The 13296-nt window shown below is 42.6% G+C and overlaps 1 protein-coding gene across 1 annotated transcript in view; it reads left to right on the top strand.

The window, feature by feature from the left end:
* VPS13C (vacuolar protein sorting 13 homolog C) overlaps positions 1-13296 on the top strand; it is a 2437235-nt gene that overhangs the window by 310686 nt on the left and 2113253 nt on the right. Inside the window, exon 10 of the mRNA XM_086955811.1 lies at positions 4258-4317. Coding sequence (XP_086811937.1) covers positions 4258-4317 — 60 coding nt within the window. The remainder of the gene's footprint in view (positions 1-4257; positions 4318-13296) is intronic.

Here is a 13296-nt window from a genome sequence, read left to right as displayed (position 1 = left end):
TCGGACCCTGCTAAACCCGATAATGCTTTGAAGCTCAGTGTATTACAGGTAACACCCTTTTTGCTTCATTTGTGCCTCCACCTCCCCATGATAGATACATCTGTGGGACCTGAAAAATTACTAACAAAATGAGAAAAAATTCCCAAAACCCCTCTCTGATATCGTTAAGAATGTGATCCCATCTGACCATCCGGACCCCCCTTAAATTGGTTGTGTAGGCAACAGCATCCACGATGCTGCCGCCCCTGAAACCAACTTAACTGGAGAAAATCTCTGAGGTGCAATTTTAGGAATTGAAATGAATGAACAACTTGATGTACAGAATGAATGACTGAATGATCTTGGATAGTTGTAGTTTCTGTCTTTACCTAGGCCTTTATCCTTGGTTGGCCTCTAGTCCCCGATCATGGGGGACTATATCCTAGGAGCTATTACTTGGTATTAGAGCCACAACATCTGATGTTTTTAAATGTATTATCAAAACCAATAAACTGTATGTAGAATAATCATATAGATAAGCATGTGGATAAAAATGTATGAAATCTTTTGAACAATCTAATACAAGAAAGTATGTTTAAATTTCAGCTTGTGTGTTCCCCTCCCTGGCTACATCTATTTGCCCTGACGAAGGTGCCTTACACCGAAACGCGCGTCGGCGCTACCACCAAGGACGGCAACATTATACCATCTAATTTGCCCTTCACTGTTGCACCCCCGTCCATGCAACCATAAGTCCATCTGTTTTTTGCAGGCTTTGTGAAATTTATTCGTCTGAATTGTTTGAATGTGTATTAGTCTGTATGATCCCTTGAAGGTGTGAGTGTCTGTTGAGTCCCCTTAATTGCCCTGGAGTGATTGGAACACTGAACGGTATGTTGATGTTTTCTTCCTTACATGACATGAAATATCACATTGATTGTTTTTATAAATCCCTGAACATCTAATACCTGAATGTTTTTTATAAATATGTGCATAAAAATATATATTTTTCATAAAAAGTATGATTTGAGTCCTGGCTCTGATACTCGGTAATATTGCTCCTTGACTAACAGAATTGGATCCCTTAGAGGACCATTTGGTACTTACCCTGGCAGGGCGTTCTTCTTTATACTCATTGTTGGATCTATGGTAAGCATATAATACGTCCTCCCTTCAATACACCTTTCATTCGGGGGTGCACGGGAGCTCTCCTTATTTAGGTCGTTGGGTTACCTCCCGAGGGGCATCTCAGATCATTCCCCAGTGATGGCTACTTATGAAAGTAGTCCCTCTGATCATAGAAGTGAAATGCCCCTTAATTCCTGATATTTGAGGCTCCCTGCAATTCGGGAGGGATTAATTGAATCATAAAATAACTTTAAAGAAAATGATGAGTGACGATAAATGGGGGTAGCTTTGCTACCTTCGTTCTGCATAGGGGGGCTCGGCAGGGATGTCCGCTCTCTCCACTGACATTCGCTTTGGTTCTTGAACCATTGGCAATTTGGATCAGGGGGAACCCCTTCATCAGAGGTTTGAACTGTAAGGCGGATTGGGAAGACAGAATCTTCCTTTATGCAGGTGACATTTTATTGTATTTGACCCAGCCCTATCACTCAATCCATAGAATACTCCATATATTCACTCTGTTTCAGAAATATTCCGGTTATACTATAAATTGGAATAAGCCATTAATCTACATTCTCTCTTGGGGGAATTTTAGGTTACCCACACATTGCGTTGCTAAAATTGTCACGGGGGATTCCGCTATTTGGGCATCTATGTTAAGTCGGACCAGGGGGCCTTCTATGATAATAATTTGGCCCCGCCTCTGCGCCGTCTACAGGCTGACGTACAACACTGCAGGTCCCTGCCCCTCACATTATTGGGCAGGGCGGCTTTGTATAAAACAATGGCTCTGCCTGCTGATTTGTTTATGCATTGCAAAATATGCCCTTCCCCGTCCCACCCAAATATTTTCAGGCTGTAGATTCAGAAGTCAGGACCCTTCTGTGGAATGGCGGGAACTCCCGCATTACCTTGACAAAGCTTATGAAGAGCTGGTACGATGGGCGGGGGATTGCTCTTCTGGCAAGCAAGAGTTACTACTGGGCTTCCCAAATAGTGGTCCCTAACCACTGCGTACACTGGCCAGTCGATGGGCCGGCTTATAAGATGGATAGGTGTAATGTGATAAATGGCTCTTACCAACGGACGCTATATGGAGGGCGGAAGAGTGCCCCAGTGTATACCCTGACCGCAACTATGGTTGCATTTTGGTACACTGCGACCTCCGCTTTGAGTTGAAAAGCAAAGATTAACCTTGCCCACCCCCCTCTTGAGTCAGATGAATTGGGACTCTTAGCTCACAGCCCTGGGTTTCACAAATGGCATCTCATTGGGCTGTCCACAGTGGATAATTTATGGGCGAAGGGCAAGGTGGTCCCCTTAAGTGACCTACAACAGGATTATAATCTGAATCCAGGGGAAACATTTCGATACTTGCAGGCTCGTAGCGCATTGTATAAAGCTGTGCCCATGGGCACGGACCTTCCAGCAACCTCGCCACTGGAAGATGGGCTTCTTGATGATTATCTGAAGAGCAAAGTAATCTCCCTGACCTATAGAAAGATTTTAAATAACTCCCCAGATGCTTTAGGAAAGACCTGTTCTAAATCGATGGAGGATGAGGGGCATCTAGACGATGCAGAGTGGCAGGAAGTGCTGGCATTCCCTCGAGAAGTCGCAATACGCTCCAGATTTAAATTAGTCCAGCTTAAGCTTCCCCATAGAGTATATTATACAAATGTTGCATTAGCCAAGATGGGCATTCTGAGTTCCACGCAGTGTCCCCGGGGTTGTGGGCAGATGGGCACATAACTACATCAGTGGTGGGAATGCCAGACTATACTGCCGTATTGGAAGAAAGTGACCTCGAGGATGTTTGAAGTCTGTGGGAAAAGTGTGGAAGTCACCCCTCGACTTTTCCTTAATATATGGGAGGCAAAGGACTTGACAGCCTAAGAAAGGATCTGGGTTTCCCTTGGGAATCTAGTTGCAAAACGCAATGTAGCCAGAACTTGGAAGCGGGACACTGCGCCCAAGTTCCAGGATTGGGAAATGGATATTGAGTGGTTTATGCAGACGGAGGGGGTGGTCTATGAAGGGAGGGGTTGATCCCAAAAGTGGTCCAAGATTTGGGGTGACTGGATCAAAGCGAGGGGGATGTTGTGTATATCATTTCCTGATGCCTCTCTAAATGATTGTATAGCTCCGTGAATTTGTTGGTCATAATGTTGAAACTGACGTTATGTAATGGGATGATACTCTTGGAATGTATCAACAAATCTATGGTGATTTTGGTACTTTTGCACAATGTCACTTTATTATATGCTGTCATATGCTTTTTTTTTCCTTAATCAATAAAAATAATTCCCCCCAAAAAGTCTGATTTGCATATAGCTGGGTCTGAGGTGGGGTGGAGAAGTGAGCTAAAGAACAATGATGGATTCAACCCAGATTTGTGACTGGGGGTGTGTCTGAAAACTTTCAGCTTTCCATCCATCATCTCCTTGTGTTTGCTTTGTTCGCCCTAAATTGGCAGGGTATGCCCAGACGTGGGTCCCTTGCTCAATTTGCCACTGGATTCAAGCTAAACGGGCTGATGAGGGGTGTTACCCGAAACCGGTCCCAGAATGCTTGTTTCAGGTCCAGGGAAGACCTGGCTTGGCATTTCAAACTGGACTGTTCGCACGAGGCACAGGGTCAATTCTTATTTGCATATAGCTGGTTCTGAACTGGGGTGACAAAGTGAGCTAAATAACTATGGTGGATTCAACCCAGACCTGTGACTGGGGGTGAGTGTCTGAAAAATTTCTGGCCTCCGACCATCATGTCCTTGTTTGCTTATGAATTTAGCTACAGTCGTATCATTTTTATGTGCGCCTTTATACCCATTAGATTTATATTTTCTGTCTACTTGCAAAATAATCCTTTGGTAGAAAAGATTTAAGATACAAAGGTTTTGTAGGCATGTTTTACTACTAAAGTAAGGAATTCTCTAGTGCGAAGCTTGAATAAATATGTGCTAATAAGCAACGCAAAACATATTCAACAGTTGAAGTTGAAAAGCCTATGTTCTAATGTCTTGATACTAACATTTCACTTTGGTCACAACGAATAGGAAATACTAACACTGAATTATTGAGTCTGTGGTTGTAATATATACAGTACATTGAAAAATATGATAAATGTCTATTTTTTTTGTTTGACCTGCAGACCACTAATGAATCCTGGATACCCTGCATTCTAAATGAAGCAGCAAAAATTATATACAAGGTAAAATGCAGTATTTCATCTGCGATCCACAATGAAATCCACTGTTTTACTGTACCATTTGGTCGACATAATGTAAATGTTGAAAGAGAAACTTTATAATTTTGACTTCGAGTTCTGTGATGTTCATGACAAAAGTGTTTTTAGGCTGAAGCCGTTGAAGATAAAAAACATTATTACTGTACGAGTGTTAAGTGTCAAGACTGAGAATCTATTCATATCATTCATGTATAAATGTGTCAAGCAGCTGTATGTAAATAGCTTCCCCACTAGAACAATGGCAGACAGATGGCCTCCTCTAGCCTGAAAACCATATTGTCTTATAAATAATATTGAGGCATCAGATCATGTCATTCAGTTGCTATATATATATATATATATATATATATATATATATATATATATATATATATATATATATATATATATATATATATATATATATATATATATTTGTGTGTGTGTGTATATATATATTCACTGAAAAAAACATAGGTTTCACACCAGTTAGAGTTAGCTGGAAATTTTACTGACATAAAACCATTGAAATTCCCACGTTATAGTTAGTTGGACTCACTATAACTTGCGTGCCTGCAATGCACTGCTGACGTCACATATTACATCACTCATGACATGGTCAGTGACATCACTCATGACATCACTGATGACACCATCCAGTGAATGTGTGTCTTTCTGAAAAATAAATATGTTTTATATATGTATTTGTAAAGGCCTATGGTAGAATAAATGTTTAAATAAGTGTCTTAATGGATGTTTTTTAAAAAAAATTGATTGGTTAACTGGCTTATTAAGTGTATCTTAGTGAATACATATATTAGCGAGTAATTTTTAAATATTTAAATATAAGTATCAGTGTTTCACTTTGTGAATAAGTGGCTGCATGGGTTGGTAAATAGCTACATGTGTGTGTGTATGGGTTATTAGATGTTTTTTTTAGTATCAATATGAGTGTCTGTATGGTTTGGTGGGGGTGTTACTTAGCACATAGATGCATTAATGACTGACTCACTGTATGTGTTTTGAAGACCGCATATGTGTTGGATTGTAAGGGTGTATGAGTGTGTATATGTGTGTGTTAGTGAGTGAATGACTGTCTCACTAGTGTCTTTATTAGTAACTAAATATGTTTTATTCTAGTATATGTGAGTATTGATGTATATAATAATAATAATAAAACGGCTTATAAAGCGCCTCGTAACACATTCACGGCGTGTCCCTGCGCTAGTGAGGAAAGAGACTGCCCACCCTTCCGTGAACCCTACATCCTATACAAATGAGTTTTTAACAATGCTCTAAATTTGACTTCAGCGCCTTCTAGTCTCCTCTCCAAAGGGAGATAGTTCCAGCTCCGTGCCGCAATCACACTAAAAGAGCGCCCCCCCATTCTTGCTTTCTTCACTCGAGGAACCACCAGCAAGCCCGTTCCTCCCGAGCGAAGAGCTCTCGAGGGTTCATATTTATGCACCAAGTTTTGCAGGTAAGAAGGAGCCCTATTCCATACAATGCGATGGCAGATCAGGAGGCATTTATAAAGCACTCTCTTCCTGACCGGCAGCCAGTGCAGAGTAACCAGGGCCAGACTGGAGGCTGCTCTCCTAGGCCGCCGCAGAACTAACCGTGCGGCAGAATTTTGCAGAACTTGCAGCCGCCCCAAACTTTTCTCGGTGGCCCCAGGAATAGAACATTCCCATAGTCCATCCGGGAGGTCACCAGGGCCTGAGTCATGGTCCGTCTGGCTGACAAGGGCAGGAGGTCAAGCGTTTTATTTAAGGTCTTCAAGACTCCAAAACACTTCCCAACTAACCGGCGGATATGCCCTTCATAAGAAAGGGTAGGATTGACCCATACCCCCAAGTTTTTAGCCTCCTCACAGGGTACCGGGGTGGGACCCAAACATGGCAGCCACCACTCGGCTGACCAGCTGCTGGTCTCCCCGCCCACCACCATCATCTCCGTTTTAGAGCCATTCAATTTTAGGCAATGGGAATCCATCCAATTCGCCAGAGCCTGCATACAGCCTTAAAATTGGACGCTGTCATTGCGGGGCCTTGAGATAGGGATAACAGCAGTTATAAGTGAGTATATGTGAGAGTGAGAGATTGTAAGAGTTCCTGTTTAAATAAGTATGTGTTTCTATAAGTGATTGTTTAAGAGATTAAGTATGTGTAAGTTTCCTTAGAAGTAAGGTGGTAGTGTGTGTAAAGCTGTATATGCTAATAAATTGATGTTCAATAGTTTATTTGCATGTGTGATTATGTGTGTGAGTAACTTTTGGATGACTGTCGGTGTGTAACAGGATGTATAGGTGTTTCACTACATATGATGAGTGAATATATGTCTGAGTGACTATATAGAACTGTTGGTGAATGAGTGGATGTGTGTATAGATTGTGGTATTACTGAATTGGTTGTTGTAACTGGTATGGGTATCTCTTTTTTTTGTGAAAATTTTAGTTTCTATTTTTGAATATGTGTTTCAAGGGTTACATTACACTGAAAGGAGGTCTGTCACTCTGTCACAAGGATGGTGTCATCAGTGATGTCATGAGTGATGTCACTGACCATGTCATGAGTGATCTAATATGTGACGTCATCAGCAGTGGGGGGGATTCGTCAAGCGGGGGCCGAGATAAAAGGGGGGTCCCAAAACGTGTTTTCCCCATGTTAATTTCCATAGGGCGGTCGACCTCACTTTTAGCCCAAACGGCTGAATGGATTTCCACCAAAATTGGCAAAATTGTAGGGACTGGTACCCCGATGTGCCTTTGCTATGTCTCAAGATATATGCTCCAGTGGTTTTTACAAAAATTAAGTTTGAAAAATATATATTGGGCTACATTGTGCTATATATATGTTAGCGCCCAAATGTAGCCCAATGTAGCCCAAAGATGGCCACCAAAGACAAAAAAAAACAAATGTAGCCCAAATATCAGCCAGATGTAGCCCAACTATAGCCCAATGACAGAATGTCCCAGAGTGTTCTAAAGAACAACTAGAGCGCTAACAGTCTTACTTATGACAAAAGTATGGCACACCTGAAGTCATCTTGATTGGAATAAAGTGTTAACACTTAAAACATTAAATTTGCAAAGGAACAAAATGAGGGGGTTCATTTTGCCATAGAAATTATGATTAGTGCCGAAGAAAGAAAAATTAGGGCACATTTTGAGTGACTTCTCAAATTCTCTTATATTTCATTAAAAAAATTCTGATATGCAGTCTCCCAAGATGGCCACCAGAGACAAAAGAGCCCAAATGTAGCCCAAATATCAGCCAGATGTAGCCCAACTATAGCCCAATGACAGAATGTCCCAGAGTGTTCTAAAGAGCAACTAGAACGCTAACAGTCTTACTTATGACAAAAGTATGGCACATCTGAAGTCATCTTGATTGGAATAAAGTGGTAACACTTAATACATTTAATTTGAAAAGGAACAAAATGAGGGGTTTCATTTTGCCATAGAAATTTTATATATAATAAAATTGTTATATATATATAAACCTATGGTTTTTTCAGTGAATATATATATATATATATAATATATATATATAATATATATATATAATATATATAATAAATATATATATATATATATATATATATATATATATATATATATATATATATATATATATATATATTCACTGAAAAAAACATAGGTTTCACACCAGTTATAGTTAGGAATTAGCATTTAAAAAACCTATCAAATTCACTGAAAAAAACATAGGTTTCACACCAGTTATAGTTAGGTGGAAATTTTACTCGCATAAAACCATTGAAATTCCCACGTTATATTTAGTTGGACTCACTATAACTTGCGCGTGCAATGCACTGCTGATGACGTCACATATTACATCACTCATGACATGGTCAGTGACATCACTGATGACATCTCAAATGACATCACTGATAACATCATCCAGTGAATGTGTATCTTTCTGAAAAATAAATATTTTTTATATATGTATATCTAAAGGTTGATGGAAGAATAAATGGGTAAATAAATGTCTAAATGGATGTTTTTTTGTGTAAAATTGATTGGTTAACTGACTTATTAAATGTATCTTAGTGAATACATATATTAGCGAGTAATGTTTAAATATTTAAATATCTGTATCTGTGTCTCACTTTGTGTATAAGTGGCTGCATGGTTTGGTGAGTAGCTACATGAGTGTGTATATGGGTTATTAGCTGTTTTTTTGAGTATCAGTGTCTGTATGGTTCGGTGGGGGATATTACTTAGAGCACAGATACATGAATGAGTGACTCACTATTTGTATGTATTTTGAAGACAGCATGTGTGCAAGACTGTATGGGTGGATGATTGTGTGTATGGGTGGGATAGTGAGTATGTGTTTTTATAATTGATTGTTTAAGAGAGTAAATATGTTTCCGTTTCTGTAGAAGTAGGTGTAGTGGTGTGTATATAGCAGTATAATCAAGTACAGGGTTTTTTGATAGTTTATTTGCATGTGTGAATTTGTGTGTGAGAAACTATATGGATGAGTATTAGTGTGTAACAGGATGTATAGGTGTATGAGTACATATGATGAGTAAGTACATGCATGAGTGACTATATAGAACTGTTGGTGAATGAGTGGATGTGTATGTAGGTGTTGTAATTACCTAATAAGTTGTTGTAATTGGTATTGGTTTCTCCTTTTTTAAGAAAATGTTAGTTTCTATTTTTGAATGTGTGTGTCAAAGGTTATTTTATACTGATAGGAGGTCTGTCACTTTGTCACAAGGATGTTGTCATCAGTGATGTCATTTGAGATGTCATCAGTGATGTCATGAGTGATGTCACTGACCATGTCATGAGTGATGTAATATGTGACGTCATCAGCAGTGCATTGCACGCGCAAGTTATAGTGAGTCCAACTAACTGTAACGTGGGAATTTCAATGGTTGTATGCGAGTAAAATTTCCACCCAACTATAACTGGTGTGAAACCTATGTTTTTTTCAGTGAATATATATATACCCTATTTTGCTAGACTAAATATATATATATATATATATATATATATATATATATATATATATATATATATATATATATATATATTCTAGCAAAATGGGGTCTTTCCGGGATCCTGCTCCCATAGTCAGGTGGCGCGTTGTCGGCGAACCCATGACCCATGTGCCGAAAGATTAATTTTCAATCCACAGTTTGCTTGGAAGCATCACGCGCACTCGGTAGTAGAGATGAAATTTTTATTCTCAAAAAACGTTTTTTGAGAATAAAAATTGCATCTCTACTACCGAGTGCACGTGATGCTTTCAAGCAAACTGTGGATTAACAAATATATATATATATATGTATATATATACATATATATATTACTCAGAGATTACCCGTCCGGCGAGAAGCACTCAAGACAGCCACTCGGTCAACGCCTGATGTGTTTCGTTTGCTTCACTTCTTCAGAGGCTGGCGGAAATGGTGCATGTGAAATCCGAGCTGCGCTTCCATTTTAAATAGCATTGCCCGCCCTCAAATGGGCGGCTCATATGAAACGGGGCATTATGGGAGATGCAGTTTCGGTTGTTAATAATCAGTTTATGGATGCACATGTCCTTTCAAAGTCATTTGAAAGCCCACAGATGGGCCTCAGTAGGCGAGCTGAGTCCTAAATCCATCACTGTACTCCACAACAAAGGCTCGTCAACTCTCGAGCCCAGTGGCTCCTGCTGATAGTTGGGAGGTGAATTCTCGGCAGCTGGGCTGCTGCCAATACATACTGCTCAGAGGTTACCCATCCAGAGAGAAGCACTCAAGTAAGCGTGTTAAGCATCATGCTTTTAATAGGTACGGTCACAGTTCAGACTGCTGATCCATAGAAGACAGCCACTCCGTCTTAGCCTGACGCGTTTCGTTTGCTTTACTTCTTCAGAGGCTGGCTCCTTATGCGAGATGCAGTTTTGGTCATTAATAATCTGTTGTGGAGTACAGTGATGGATTTAGGACTCAGCTCGCCTGCTGAGGCCCAAACGCGGGCATTCTAATGACTTTGACAGAACGAGTAAACAGATTATTAATGACCGAAACTGCATCTGTTTCATATGAGCCACCCATTTGAGGGCGGGCAATGCTAATTAAAATGAGAGCACAGGTTGGATTTCACACGCACCATTTCCGCCATATGCTTATGTGTTTTAATGGGGCTTTGTAAATATAATGTTTTTAAAATGTATATATATTAGAAAATACTCCATGTTGGATTGAAGGATTATAGCCAATCAGGTAAGGGGATGCCGCCTCCCCAAACGTGAGGTACATACAAGGGGTGTAGTCACCCTAGAAGGTAGGTAGCCCATTGGCCTACTTCCCAGTATCTGTAATCCCCACTAAATTCAGTAATTAGGGGCACCCCTGAACCTTGATCCTCCGATTCCTGCGACCTACGAAGAAGGATGAAAGAAGATGCTGTGCATGAAAGCCTAAAGACGGCTACTGATTTGACACTACCAGCCTGCACTGCAGCCAGCAAATCCCAGAATCTGACGAAGAGTGCCTGCTCTTCAACAAAGACCAGATCTCCCAAGGACAGTGACCCTGTCCACAAGACGTGGGTCCCAGGCACTCCACACCACTGGAGTCAAGCTAGCCGGGCTGATGAGAGGTGTTACCTCGAAACCGGTCCGGTCCTCGGATGCTTGATTCCGTTCTGGGAAGGACATGGCTTTTGTAGTTCGGACTGGACTGTTCCCATGGGCACAGGGTCAGAGCTGATTTGCATATTGCCATTGTCTAACCCAGGGTGGTGTGAAGTGCAAAAAAACGATGGATTTGGGCCCAGATCTTTGGACTGGGGTGAATGTGTGACATTGATCCACATTCTGTCCATCACCTGTTTTGTTTGCAATACCGCCATAAGTGCGCTGGGGATGCTCAGACGTGCGTCCCAGGCACTCCACACCACTGGAGTCAAGCTAGCCGGGCTGATGAGAGGTGTTACCTCGAAACCGGTCCGGTCCTTGGATGCTTGATTCCGTTCTGGGAAGGACATGGCTTTTGTAGTTCGGACTGGACTGTTCCCATGGGCACAGGGTCAGAGCTGATTTGCATATTCCCATTGTCTAACCCAGGGTGGTGTGGAGTGCAAAAAAACGATGGATTTGGGCCCAGATCTTTGGACTGGGGTGAATGTGTGACATTGATCCACATTCTGTCCATCACCTGTTTTGTTTGCAATACCGCCATAAGTGCGCTGGGGATGCTCAGACGTGGGTCCCAGGCACTCCACACCACTGGAGTCAAGCTAGCCGGGCTGATGAGAGGTGTTACCTCGAAACCGGTCCGGTCCTCGGATGCTTGATTCCGTTCTGGGAAGGACATGGCTTTTGTAGTTTGGACTGGACTGTTCCCATGGGCACAGGGTCAGAGCTGATTTGCATATTGCCATTGTCTAACCCAGGGTGGTGTGGAGTGCAAAAAAACGATGGATTTGGGCCCAGATCTTTGGACTGGGGTGAATGTGTGACATTGATCCACATTCTGTCCATCACCTGTTTTTTTGCAATACCGCCATAAGTGCGCTGGGGATGCTCAGACGTGGGTCCCAGGCACTCCACACCACTGGAGTCAAGCTAGCCGGGCTGATGAGAGGTGTTACCTCGAAACCGGTCCGGTCCTCGGATGCTTGATTCCATTCTGGGAAGGACATGGCTTTTGTAGTTCGGACTGGACTGTTCCCATGGGCACAGGGTCAGAGCTGATTTGCATATTGCCATTGTCTAACCCAGGGTGGTGTGGAGTGCAAAAAAACGATGGATTTGGGCCCAGATCTTTGGACTGGGGTGAATGTGTGACATTGATCCACATTCTGTCCATCACCTGTTTTGTTTGCAATACCGCCATAAGTGCGCTGGGGATGCTCAGACGTGGGTCCCAGGCACTCCACACCACTGGAGTCAAGCTAGCCGGGCTGATGAGAGGTGTTACCTCGAAACCGGTCCGGTCCTCGGATGCTTGATTCCGTTCTGGGAAGGACATGGCTTTTGTAGTTCGGACTGGACTGTTCCCATGGGCACAGGGTCAGAGCTGATTTGCATATTGCCATTGTCTAACCCAGGGTGGTGTGGAGTGCAAAAAAACGATGGATTTGGGCCCAGATCTTTGGACTGGGGTGAATGTGTGACATTGATCCACATTCTGTCCATCACCTGTTTTGTTTGCAATACCTGTCCACAAGAAGCCAACTCTAAGGACTGCAGATCCAGCTGGAACCACAGATCCTGCCGACTCTGCATCCAAAGCCCACGACCCGAGTCTGAGTGGCTCACCTGTCCAGTGAAGTCTACCCAGCGATACAGACCTCAACTCTAGGGGTGGCTGACCTCTCCTGGACTCCACGAAGACGCCTGAAGCCTCATCTTGAAGGGTCCTCTCGACTGGCTCTGGTTAAGAAAATTCGACACCTAAGGGCAGCCCTGCATCCTTAGCCCCCGACTTTGGGGAGCTCAGCTGACGGTGCCCAGGCATCCACTGACACCTATGCTTACCTGCCCAGCTGTTGCTCACCTTCGTCCAGTCTCCTGGTCTGAGCCTGCAGCCTCTTTGTGTGACCGAGAACCCCCTTTACTTGCATTGGGAGCCCAACACTGATTTGCACCTTGCACCCGGTCGCCCCGGTACCGCTGGTGGTGTTTGCTTGGTGCTGCCTTGTGGGCCCCCCTGTGCTTGCCTTGACCCCCGGGGCCTGTGCCCTGATACCACAGTGCCTTTCTGCACCCAGCACCTCTAGTGGGTGCCCCAGTCTCCTATGACTAACATTGGGCTCAGTGCCCTTTGCACCTGACTGCCCCTGTGCCGCTGATGGTGCAGTACCTATCTTGATCTAATCCTTGTCTAGTGTTGATCACAATCCCCGAAGACTGTATGTGTAAGTAGAGTACTTGCCTGTAAACCATACCGAACTGTTTTCTCCGTAGTATTGCATTGCCTTTCTTGTGATTA

Source organism: Lissotriton vulgaris, chromosome 2_1 (assembly GCF_964263255.1).
Source record: "Lissotriton vulgaris chromosome 2_1, aLisVul1.2, whole genome shotgun sequence".
NCBI classification, from domain to species: domain Eukaryota; kingdom Metazoa; phylum Chordata; class Amphibia; order Caudata; family Salamandridae; genus Lissotriton; species Lissotriton vulgaris.
This window is presented reverse-complemented; position numbering and strand designations above follow the sequence as displayed.